Genomic DNA, 13,628 nt, shown 5'->3' with positions numbered 1-13,628 from the left:
CTTCTTCATGCCTGCCCCACGACACACAGAAAAGGGCTCACATTAGTACTGAATCAGAGGGAAAGGGATGTGAAGGGTAGAACCGCTTTTATCTCTTTGCTGCTTATTTCTTACAGAGGAAGAGACTGTACACAGTTCACGTGCTAATGCTTTCAGATCCTTAACATAAACTTATTGCTGGTGTGTAATTGTGCTGAACCTCAATAAAAATAGGGAGAGCTGATATCTGGTTGTTTAAATAACAACCTACCCTTACACTCTCTATCACTGTCTTTCCAAGGACTGCACAGAAGCCCACAAGCAAAATTAGTGTTTGGGTAAAGTAACACACAAATCCCAAATAAACATGTGCTGAACCCACAGGTAGTTTGGCACAAAGCAGTCAGATTTTTTTTATAACATTTTATTACTTTTGGAAAAATCAGCACATAAAAGATACACCCTTTGCAGTCCATTCAAGGGGACACCAGGGGCCAGTTACAATAAAACTCTCCTCTGCATGGAACCTCTTCCCCAACTTGGGCTCTCCCCATGCTGCCTCAGTAGTATGCCCACCATCGTCCCCAAAGTTCAGAACGTTTCTTGGGGCATCCACGTGCTAAGTAGATGGGTTCTTCTAATTTGACACATCTATCCACACCTGCTCTCCATTCCCTCATGAAGGGGAGAGGGGCATACAGCGCCTTCCAATGCTTGGCGATGTCTAATTTTGCCAGTAGCTTTCCCAGCCCTCGGGCCACCCATGTCATCCAGGAGACCAAGAAGGGCAATTTTGGGGGAGGCCTCAATTGTCAGGCCCACACCTCCAGGAAGGTCCTAAATATCTTAAGCCAATATCATTGGATAAAGCCCTGGGAACACATTACACTACAAATCAGTTAGATGGTGTCTCCAAGGTTTTTGTTTCCCATCATGTGCTTTTCTGCATGAGCTGGGAAAATACATAATTGCATGTAATAAGATTTAAGTGTGAAATCTTTAGAAGCATTTCTTAACACAGCACAGTGTGATAGGAACTGACCTCTGACCTCAGAAGTTATCAGTGTCTGCATAAGTATGATTAATACCTCTTTCTTTTGCTCTCTGTATTCCTTTAATTATGGTAGACAGTGGAAAAAAAGGTATTGATATTGTTGAATAAATATGACTGTGTATCTATAAATATATTCTCTTTCTTTTAAGACACAGCAAGTGTTCGACTGACAGGCTCCAAAACTCCCTGTGCTGGGATTGTACAGGTGAGGATGGTCCACTGGGCAAGAGTCTGTGACAGGCAATGGGACATGAAAGATGCCACTGTGGTGTGTAAAGAGCTGGACTGTGGAATTCCAAATGCAGTCCCTCCAGCCTCAGCCTTCGGGGCACAAAGGAATGATCTAGTTAGGATTTCTGATGTCCAGTGCAAAGGAGATGAAGACAGTCTTCTGCAGTGTCCTTACAACACCGAGATACGGGACTTTTGTTATGACGGGAGGTATGCAGCAGTGAACTGCACAGGTAAGAACTACAAAACCACTTCCGACTGCCTTGGAATACAACATCAACAGAAAACAGGCCTTCCCCATGTACAACCTCATGATCACGCTTCTCTAGAAGAGTGCTCCCACCACTTCAACCCTTTCCATCCAGTGTGATTACACCTCCTCCTACAGCAGTTCTTATCTTTCCATCCAGTGTGATTACACCTCCTCCCACAGCACTTCTTCTCTTTCCATCCAGTGTGATTACAGTTCCTCCTACAGCACTTCGTCCCTTTCCATCCAGTCTGATTACACCTCCTCACACAGCACTTCTTCCCTTTCCATCCAGTATGATTACACCTCCTCACACAGCACTTCTTCCCTTTCCATCCAGTGTGATTACACCTCCTCCTGCAGCACTTCATCCCTTTCTATCCCGGGTGATTACACCTCCTCCTGCAGCACGTCATCCCTTTCCATCCAGTGTGATTACACCTCCTCGCACAGCACTTCATCCCTTTCTATCCCTTGTGATTACACCTCCTCCTGCAGCACTTCTTCCCTTTCCATCCAGTGTGATTACACCTCCTCCTGCGGCACGTCATCCCTTTCCATCCAGTGTGATTACACCTCCTAGTACAGCTCTTCTTCTCTTTCCATCCAGTGTGATTACAGGTCCTCCTACAGCACTTCTTTTCTTTCCATCCAGTGTGATTACACCTCCTCACACAGCACTTCTTCTCTTTCCATCCAGTATATATACACCTCCTTCTAAAGCACTTTTAGGATTATTTACAAGAAACTGACACATCTATACAGATGCGTCAGTTTCCCTGTGCCTCTATGCGAAACCCTTACACCACCATGAATGCACCGTATTTACAATACAGAGCACCATGGGACAAGTATTGACAGATGCGTCAGAAATTCTTCCTTTAAATGCTATTAGAAGCAGATGGACAAACTCCACCACTACTCCTACGTGCCCGTCCTGTAACTCTGCTACTGAAACCATTGATCATCATATTTTCTTGTGTCCTGTATATGCCACACTGAGAAAAGAAGTGATTAATTCTGCATGCCAGGCGCTGTAACTCTCCTGTCCCCCAGATGCGTTGCGTGTATTTAGATCTAACACAACCATACAGCTTGTTTTGACTCTATCCAGATATCTTGTATATGCTTGGTGGTTGAGGTCCAAGGTGATTACAAGAAGCCCCACCATTGAAGTAGGGGTTAATCCTAGAGAGGGCCCTGATCCAAGCCTAGTGCTGTAAGCTAAATATTTTAGCTCTCTGCAATCTATATTTGATCATACACATTTTAATTCATTCTTATTTTATCTTTTTTATCCTTGAATAAGCAACATATTTTGATCTATTATCCTCAAGACACATTGCCTGATGCTTGGTATTACATTTTTTCTTACTATTTGTATATATTATTGATGAATTTATGTACTGAGAATTATTAATATGTTTTGTGTTTTCATGCTATGTGTATGATCATGTTTTTGATCGATCAAATAAATAAAAAGTTTAATATTAATTCACTCAACATTTTTTTTTTAATGTAGTGGGAATTATATATGTATTTATTTTGTCCTTTAATGATTTATTTTATATTGTTGTAATTTATATAATTATGTGTTTGATTTATTATGAAAGTAATATTTAGAATTTATAATAGATTTTATTTGTGAAATATTTTTATTTACATTGTGTTGTTTCATATTAATTATAAATTAAATTGGTTTCATATTTTAATAATTTATATTTTTGTTGCAATTAAATATGTATAGTATGTCATTTATTAAAATATATTATTATTTAAAATATTAGTTTATTCAAATATGTCTTATATATTTGTGTGTATTTACATATATATGTGTGTGTTTACATTTTAAAAGTAAGTTTATTTATGTTTGTTAAAATATACATTTAAATATATATATATTTTTATAAATTAATCTTAGCAATTAATTTATGTTTATTTCAACATTTTAAATTATATATATTTAAAAAATCGATATTGAATACACCTATATTTTTGTAAACAACATTTTTTCAATTTTTTTATACATACATGTTTTAGTATTGAAAGTTGATATTTTTGTATCCTGTCTTTTTAATTTGATAATTTTTACATGAATATTTTCATTGTCAACGTTCTGGCAGGGACACCTTCCAGCCCATTCAGAAATCTAATTACAGGAGTTCCTGTGTGGCAGAGGAAACAGGAGGTGGGGGTAAGCCTGTGTTGTCATACAGTGTCATTCTCCCCTTTAACTCCTTCGCTGCTAGGCCTTTTCCCCCCCAGTGTTATGCCTTTTTTGGGCTATTTGGGGTAGTACGCGCTCGGGGCCCCTGTAACCTTTTGACCACATTAGGTATCCACGCCAAATTTGCGTCCTTTTCTTCCAACATCATGGGGTTTCTAAAGGTACCCAGGGAATGTGGATTCTCCTAGAGGGTTCCCAGAATTAGTCAAAATACAGCAAACTTTTGTTTTTTTGTAAAAAATGGGAAAAACGGCCTGCAAATGAAAGCGTCTGGGTTTTTCTCTGCAAATGGTTTCAAAAAAGGGTTTGTGGGGCTGAAATCACCATTTCTCCAGCTTTTAGGGAATGACAGAATGTTGTCAGAAAACCAACATTTTTTACACAGTTTTGGCATTTTTTCTGGGACATGGCCTATTTTTGGTATTTTTTGTGCATTCAACCTCCTTCCAGTTAATGGCAGAAATGGGTACAAAAGCAATAATGGATCCTGGAAATCTATACATTTTTGAAAAGTAGACAAAATTCTGAATTCAGCAAGGGGTCATTTGTGTAGATCCATCAAGGTTTCTTTATATAAACTACCAGTTAAATATAGGAAAAATTAAAAATTAGTTGAAAAAAAGCAGCCTTTTGTGTCAACGTTTTCACCTGTAACTACTTCTAATTATAACATCTCTTTGAAAGCAATGTACCGTTACATCCGCTGGACCTTCCTGGTTGTGGGGATATATAGGACTTGTAGGTTCACCAAGAGCCCAACGAAACCAGAGAAAAAAACTGAGCAGCATTTTGTAATGGTTTTTTATTATGTTCCGGGTATATAGCAATTATTGTGGGAAAATGTATACATGGAAAAATCGTTATGAAAGACACCTATGTATTTCTGAAATGGGAACAAAAATACAGAGTTTAGAAACAGTGCATATTTGCACATTTTCGAAATTGGGAATACTCATACTAGCATGAGTATTATTGGTCATTTTTCAAAATGACTTTTTTTTTACACAATGTCCTTCATTTGGAAGGGAGAAATGCATCACAAATCAATAGGTAATAACAGTTGCTTTACAAATCTGAACTACCCTGAGTCTCCCGATAAAAATGGTACCTCACTTGTGTGGGTAGGCATAGTGCCCACGACAGGAAGTGGCTCAAAACCTAACGTGAACACACCACATTTTCACAATGAAAATTTACACATTTTTTGCGAAGAGTCTAGCTGTAGTTTTTGAACCCTAGCTCTGCCGGCTGAAGTACTGGGTATTTTAGACCCAGCGGTGCAGGGGCACACACCCTATGACTTCTGGGTTCACCCTGTTCCAGACCTACAGAAACTGGGTGAAGTCAAAGATCGTTTATTGGCTGCAGACCAATTACAGGTATCCTAGAAGTACAACAGCGTGTATGTTCTCAGGAGACTGCTGAAAATCATAGAAACGGACTTCATCTTAAATACACTTTTCCCTGCCTCAAGCATACATTCCTAGGTTTTATGATACGGCAATATACAAGTGTACATTACAAAGAAAAGGCAGAGTCATGATGACCATCCCACATTCCAGTTCGGCCAGCCCACAATGATTTACACAGTAAGGTTCAGATCCCACATTTGATATCAATAGGCCCCAATAAAACACGGGCAGCTCCTGTTTTGGGAAATAAGCCATAAAGCAGGAACAAGCAGGTGCGAAAGTGATTAGCCAGAGGCTTGTGTGTGATGAAAGAACTTTATGGTGCGTTGAGCCCTGATGCTAATCACAGGTGGCCAGAGGAAGGGGAGCTCGTGGGACCAGTTTGACCTGGGGCAGCAGAGCCAGCTGCCCAGGTCACAGAAGAGTCAAGGAAAGGCACATGCATTGCAAGGCCCGTAGTTGCTTCATTATAGCCTATGTGAGGGCAATGACAAGATGGCCACCGCTCTCAAAATGGAACCCGCGTAGTGAAGCAGAATAACGTGTACACAGTGCATTCATAGCTAGAACGATATATAAAGCACTCGTACATACCGCATTAATCATTTGCGGTTCGCCAATACCAGGATAGACAGGGGTAGGGCCCTGTCCCCTACGCGGTCAAAGAGATTAAAGTACGACAGACCCTCCTTTTGCCCTTACATAGGCAATCACTATACTCATCTTAATCCGAGTCCAGGTCAATGTTCACAAAGTCATGGAGATGTTGCTGTAGCATCATCCTATTACTTAGTTCATCCCTCGATACAGGTTTCCTTACACATAAGGTAGCACAGAGGCCACATATCGCAGGAGCACACTGTATGCACAGACAGAACAGGAAAAGAATGGCTAAGATCATTCCAATGACCATCAAAACTTTCCAACCCCAGGCAGATATCAATTCCCAGAACCACCCCACCAGTGACCAGTCTCCCTTATCCACGTGTATGGATTCAGATATTTTATGGAGTTTGGAGATGGCTTGATAGACTGTTGGAGCGTCATCTGGTATGAAAATGCAGCAACAAGATTGGATAACCTTACATACCCCACCGCGGTCTGCAAGAATAACGTCTAGAACCATGCGGTTCTGCAAAGTCATAAGGCGATCCGCTTGGAGCTCAGCGGTCAGATTACCAAGGGCACCAGCCGTTACATTTACAGTGGATTCAACCACACGTGTCAGTTGTCTCAGGTTCCTACTATTCACCATAGGTCCCCAAAACGGCAGGAAGCCCAAAAAGAAGTCTCCTGCTTCCTGACCGGCAGTATCCTCCTTACTAATCACACCTCTCACAACTCTGGTCTTGTGATAATCAGAGGCAGCAGTAAATGTAGGCGGTAGCAAGTTCGCAATATAACATGTGCCCGAGAAATCAGGGGGCAACCATGCATATGCTCGGTCATTGCAGATGAAATATGTGCCCTTGGCAGCCAAAAATGCAGGGGAAAACTGTGACGGGAAGGTGTACGTTTCAGTACAGTCACTTCTTCCCAGTTGAGCTCTAGGATTCTGACCATTACCCTGTAAGCAGAACCGACCTATGTTGGGTACGACCCAGATTGGAGATGAGATTTTTCGCTGTCTTTCACCCAGACTAATACTATACCCCGTCGCGTTCCATCCTACATAAGGTCTCAATTCTTCTTTGGGAATGGATGAGTATGCATCAATATCTCTACTCATGTCGGCAACTCCTTTCATCAAAGCCTTATTATTGGTGATAGGTCTGATGGAACGCGGTTGGCGAGGGGAGTACGTATCTAGAGCATAGAGAAACATGGTCTGGAATGCCCATGACGATCCATTGTAACTAAAGGGCAGCACCAAATAGGGAATACCCTTGTTAATGGTATGTGGCATTAACCCACACACCCAGCAATTGGTTGTGTTCATTACTAGTTGGTGCTGGTGCAGAAGCTGGATAAACGAGTTATTTACAAACTCTGATCGTCTGGTCTGTTTGTGCTCAGGCAGAGGGTGAAAAGAGTGAGAGGAGGCAGTAGAAAGAGGTATAGGCTGTACAGTGGGCGCAATGGTCTTTTGAGAGGAGAAAAACACAAATCCTACGATGAACATTATTATACTACACAGCGTAAATAGGCACAGAAATACAAAACATTTACTTTTTACAATTCTACACATCCTTGCTTTAGAGTTTATGTCCTCAACGGGTCTCTCCATCTTAAAAAACTCCATCCTCTAAACTGGCCGCTCGCGGCGGATGAGTTTCTTCTGCTAAGGAGTACGCCTGTCAGTCCAGGGAAACGCCCTAGACCAACCAGAACCGTTGACCTAACGTCTTCGGCCTGTACCCCAAAGTCTTGACACCGCGACCCTGCGGCTGAACCCGGATGGTGGTTCGAAAAACAAAAATCAAGAAAGTCCTTCAGATGGGAGAGCCAAAAATGTCAAAAAGGGAATAGTAAAGAAATCTTTATTTGTCCATGGGCCTTGGTCTCAAATTATAGCGGAGACGGCCAGGTGCTGTTTGGTCTTGGAACAAAAGTTCAGGCTCAGTGGTGTCCAGTCGATTTGATGGTGGCACAGCTTCTTGCAGAATATTGTCACTCTCTTGGTCTGAAACTGTGTCTCTTATGCGTGCGTTACTGAATGGTACAAAACGAGGTACAATGTCTGCCTCAGAGTCGGCGATACCCTCCTGGACCCACCGGTCATATGGCAAAGGCAAGGGGACTACTTTGCAGTGCGTGCCATGGATCCAGTGCTTCTTCCCTTTTACTCGCACCGCTGATCTCGTTGATAAAAGCACAAGGTGAGGGCCGATCCAGCGAGGCTCGTCGTTGCTCTTGCGCTGGAAGTTTCGGACCAGGACCCACGAGCCAGGGTTGATAGGGTGTCCAGGAGGTTCAGAAGCTTGGGGAAGAGTATCATGTACCTGTTGGTGCAAAACACGCAGTTTAACAGTCAAATCATACAGGTAATCGAGTAGTACTGGATGCTCAATCTCACTAAATTTCGTAGGCCTCGGTACACCCCATACGTTGGCCGGGCGGCCAAAAACCACTTCGTAAGGACTAAGTCCCACTCGTGAGTGTATGGTCATTCTGGTGGACAGGAGTGCTAAAGGCAGAGCATCAGGCCATTTAAGACCGGTGCTCGCCTGAATTTTGGCCAGCTTGAGCTTTAAGGCTCCATTGTAGCGCTCTACTAGTCCAGCTGATTGGGGGTGATTTGCAGCGTGGAACTTTTGCTTTATGCCTAAACCTTCACATACATTCTTCATCACTTTACCCACGAACTCACTTCCATTATCACACCACACCATTCTCGGCATTCCGAACCTGGGGAAAAATTCTTTCACAAGGGCTTTGGCTGTGGATAGGGCGGTGTTATCTTTCAGAGGATAAGCCTCTATCCATTTTGAGAAAGCACAAACAACCACCAGTACATATTTCAGGTTGTTGCATCTTTCCATGTGAATAAAGTCCAGCTGCAAAACTTCGAATGGACATGATGGGGGTGCAAAGTGACCAGCTGGAGTTGGGGTTCCCCTACCAGGGATATATTTCAAGCATATCATGCAATTCTTGACCACATTCTCTGCACACTTGGGAATTCCAGCATTCTGCCATACTGGGGCCAACAACTTACAAATTCCTTTCGTACTGATATGTGCCATTCCATGTGCCATAGTAACCACTGGGAGCACATATGCGTCGGGTAGCAACCATCGCCTATGTTCTGTCAGATCAATCCAACAACCATTCTCATCCAACTTACCCATACTTTCTCTCCACTTGCATAGCTCTTTCTCTGTGGCCTCAGCTTGAAGCGACTTCACACTGTCTATTGTGTTCTCACACATTCCAACATCATCAACCCATCTTGCGGGGCCTGCAACATACATTCTAGTCTTCACATTCTGTGCTGTTTCTTTCGCGGTCTCATCAGCAAACGCATTCCCACGTCCAACATCATCTGTGATTTTCCTGTGCGCACTGCATTTCATGATCGCAACTTGCAACGGTAGGGTCAGTGACTCAAGGAGATCATTCACCAACTTGCCATTCTGAATTTTAGCTCCATGCGACGTCAGAAACCCACGCTCTTTCCACAGTCGCCCAAAATTATGAGCCACGCCAAAGGCGTACTGGCTATCTGTGTAAATATTCACTCTCATTCCTTCAGACAATACGCATGCTCTTGTGAGGGCGATTAATTCTGCTGCTTGGGCCGAATTATGTGGCACTCGTGCAGTTTCCACGACCGTGTGTAAAGTCGTGATAGCATATGCAGCAGTCGTATCACCATTAGGGAGCTTGAAACACGAACCATCCACCCATAAAGTGCCATCACACTCAGTCAGGGGAGTATCTTTTAGATCTACTCTCCCTTTCGTCTCTTTTTCTGTTCTGAACAGACAGTCATGTTGCTCAATCTCATCTGAGTCTGCTGGAATTGGCAATAACGTAGCTGGATTCAGCGTACTGCATCTCTTTATGTGTATGTGATTTGCTAACAGTGTAAGCTCATAGCCTGATAATCGCGCACTAGTCAAGTGTTGTGTCTTGGTCCTATTTAATAATGTGTCTACAGCATGCGGAACCATAACGATCAATGTGTTGTCCATTACCAAACCAGCAGATTGTCGGATAGACATAGCTGCAGCAGCTGTCGCTCTCAGACAGCTTGGCAATGCCCTCGCTACAGGGTCCAAGGTGGATGAAAAATATGCGCATGGGCGCGGTCTGTCGCCAAAGGGCTGTGTTAACACTGATAATGCACAACCATCTTTCTCGTGAACATACAACGTAAAAGGTTTGCTGTAGTCAGGAGTACCCAACACAGGAGCTGAGCACAATGCATTGCGCAATTCCACAAAACTTTTCTGGCACTCTTCAGACCATGGGATAGGATTCGGTGTGTCTTTGCATGTTAATGCTAACAAAGGTTTTGCCAACAAGGAAAAATTAGGAATCCAATGCCTACAGTATGAGGTAATGCCCAAGAAAGCACGTACTTCTCTCTGTGTTCTTGGCACACTCAACTGTGCAATGGCTTGAATTCTTTCTGGGGTCAGTTTCCTTCCCTCCTTCGACAAGAGATGACCTAAGTAGGTCACTTCTTGTCGACAATACTGCAGCTTAGAGAGAGAAACTTTGTGATGGAAAGCAGATAAATGGCGCAACAATGACAATGTGGCTTCTTTACAGATGTTTTCAGTATCCGCGGCGATTAGTAAATCGTCCATGTATTGAATCAGAATAGCGCCACTAGGTAAAACAAGTGCATCAAGCTGCGCTTTCAAAGCCTGACTGTATATGGATGGACTCTCACAGTAGCCCTGGGGAGCGCGTTTGAAGCGGAAGCTTCGGCCTCCCAGACTAAAACCAAAAATATCTCTGCTCTCCTTTGCAATTGGGATGCTAAAGAAAGCATTCTTTAAATCGATCACTGAAAACCATGCAGCAGAGGCTGGAATCATCGTTAACAAGGCAGTTATATCGGGGACAACCGGAAACTGTGGCACAACAATCTTATTAACCTCTCTAAGATCAATCACAAATCTGTAAACAGGTGGCTGTGAAGGGTCCGTTTGTTTTAAGACAGGTAAAATTGGACTATTGCAAACGTTGCCTCTTGTTTCTTCAATCACACCCTTATTAATCAAGTCGCTGACAATGTCTAACAATGCTTTCTGGCCTTCATTAGAGATCTTGTACTGGGGAATACGTGGCAGTCTGACATTAGCCTTTAAAGTCACCACGTATGGCGGTATCTCCAAGAGGCCCACATCATTGGGACCAGTAGCCCAAAGGGCATCCGGAAGGGATGACAATTCAGGTGGCATTGTATTTTTAGACAAGTACATTGGGGAAATCACTTTCTTGCCTAATGTAAGTTGTACTCCTGAGGGAGAACAATACAGTGTAGCGTGCAATCTCTTCAACAAATCTAATCCTAGCAAATTCTCACCACAACCTGTCGTCAGAATCAGGGGTGCTTTCAGCTCGCAAGGCCCAATAGAAAGTGACATGGGACTAGAAATCGGGTTCCTAACAGGGGCGCCAGAAAAACCTACTGAAACATTTATATCGCCAGACAAAGGTGCGCCAGGGAGTTTTGAATGCATGATTGAACTCTTTGCAGCACCAGTGTCTAGCAGAAAGGGCTCCGTTACATTTGCTGTAGTTACCTTAACATACGGTCCACTCTGATCCACTGGCACTGAAACAACTCCCTCTCTCTGTCTACGACTATCCTAGTAGTCATTACTTTCTGCATCACCGTCCTCTGCATAATAATCATTATTATAATACTGAGCCGTATTACTAGTCGCGTTAGCTTGCTGGTCAAAACTATTGATGGTATTTTGAGGCGGCAGAGGACGCGCGTTCTGGGGAGCATTTCCACGCCCTCTGCCTCTAGGAGCTTGCTGACCACCCCTACCTCTTGCGCCATACGCATTACAGTTCCGCTGCATTAATTTAGGGCAACTATATTTAAAATGACCTTCCTCTTTACAGTATGAACATTGGTTGGGACCTACAGGGACACGTGGTTGATAATACCCATTCATTTGCTGACTGTTCTGAAATTGTTGGGGTTGGTGATAGACACCTTGGGGTTGCCTATAATTGTTCTGACCTCCACGTGGCGGATAGGCCTGCTGCAAAAGGACCTTCGTCTTTAGTTCCTTCGTTTTCTTTTCTGTTCTATCCTTTTCATCTTTATCTCTGTTCTCGTAATACTGTGCAGTAGCCAGTATTTGCGCTGAAGAGGAAACAGCCCAAGAACTTTCTGAATCTTTTAACTTTTTACACAGGTCAGGAAGTAGATTCTGCACAAACTTATCCACAAATAACCGTTGGCCACCCTCGGTACTCATATCTTGCCCACTGTGGTCAACAAACGTTTCTTCAAACCTAGTAAAGAAGTCTGACACTGTCTCATCTTTATTCTGCTTGCATGCAGATAACTTGTCCCAATTTACGCGCATCGCGGGCATTATTGTCTTCATATATGTGATGATTCTACCAGGCAGTTCTGCTACTAAAGGCTCAGGTTTCGCACCACCAGTTTGTCTAGCATCAGCAGCGATGATGTTAGCCCATGTGTCTCCTAGTTCTGCAGCATGATCCGTATTACGTATGGATCCCCACAAAGGCTGTGGAACCACATTCCCAAACAGCATATCTACATCAGCCAGATTCATTACACAAGATTCTGCAGTCTGTGACAACTCCTTATAATAACCAGTAGGGTTTTTACGGGGATCAGGCAATGACTGCTTAAGTGCTAACACCTCAGATCTTTTCCATGGAACATGTACCCAAATACGCTGGAAATGTGCTACAACAGGTGGATTAGCATTTGCATCAGCGGGTCTCCAAACTGGGGGAACCTCACGCATCGGATATTGGCGTGCTTTTACCCTCTTTCCCACAGAAACATCAGGTTCAAACAACGACTGTTGACAATCATCATTCCTGAAGGACAATACAACCGCAACTGCTTTATCTACCTCGCGATCCACAATTGTACCAGTTCCAAAGTCAAACCTCACTCTACACAACTCCTGCGGGCTCGGGTCTTTACCACTATCCTCCAATTCTTCACAGAGAATTTCGCACATTTTCTCAAACACATATCTCTGTTTTGGGGCATCCCACTGATGGAAAACGTTGACAACTGATTCCACATCATACAGTGAAGGGAAAACAATCCATCTACGCGCCATGCTATCTATTACCTTTTTCTCATCAGGGTTAGGCAATTGACTACGCAGTTGCTTACGCTGTAAACCAGGAGTCGCACCAGATGACTCAAAAAGAGGCGACATTAATGTAGTAACCACATTAGCTAAGCGCTGTCACGCTGAAGGAGAAGCTGAAGCAAAAACAGGGGGATAAACAGAGGGGAGAAAAGAGGATGCAGAAACAGGTACTGGAGTGGTGCAAGGAAGAGTGTCAGGGGAGGCAGCTGCTGAATTAGGCAAAGTCGCAGGAAGCGCGGGGGCAGTCGGGAACACAACTGGCGGCCCTTGAGAGGGCTGCGCTATATGGACAAGAGCCGGCTGCGCAGCAGCTGGCGGTAGCGGCAAGGCTTGCTGTATATTAACTGGAGGTGGCATATTCACAAGCTGGGGAGGTGCCGTGACATTTTGAGCATACGGGGGTGGTGAACTCAACAAATGCGACATCAGGGGATGTTTCTCCTTTTCTTCTAACTCATTCTGCTTAGAGTGTGGTAAGGCTGGGTAACATTTGTCGATCCCTAACTTACGCTGCCTGTGCAATTGCTCATTCATCTGCTCCTCCTCATTATCTTTAAATTGTACAGCTGCTTGCATTACTGTCATACCTCTCTCCCTTTTATTCTTTTTCGCTAGCTTAATTTCCTTCTGTTTGGCTTCTTTTCGCCATAAGCGGAAAGAGTCAAACATCGCCGGCCGGGCTTTCTTTTTG

General features: G+C 43.5%; 1 protein-coding gene across 1 annotated transcript in view; it reads left to right on the top strand.

Annotated features, from left to right (window-relative positions):
* Window positions 1-1,219: 1,219 nt before the first annotated feature.
* LOC146839190 (CD5 antigen-like) overlaps window positions 1,220-13,628 on the top strand; it is a 195,194-nt gene continuing 182,785 nt past the window's right edge. The window contains exon 1 of the mRNA XM_085603208.1: window positions 1,220-1,497. Coding sequence (XP_085459334.1) covers window positions 1,245-1,497 — 253 coding nt within the window. The 5' untranslated portion in view covers window positions 1,220-1,244. The remainder of the gene's footprint in view (window positions 1,498-13,628) is intronic.

This window comes from Triturus cristatus, chromosome 4_2, assembly GCF_964204655.1.
Source record: "Triturus cristatus chromosome 4_2, aTriCri1.1, whole genome shotgun sequence".
Classification (NCBI taxonomy): domain Eukaryota; kingdom Metazoa; phylum Chordata; class Amphibia; order Caudata; family Salamandridae; genus Triturus; species Triturus cristatus.
This window is presented reverse-complemented; position numbering and strand designations above follow the sequence as displayed.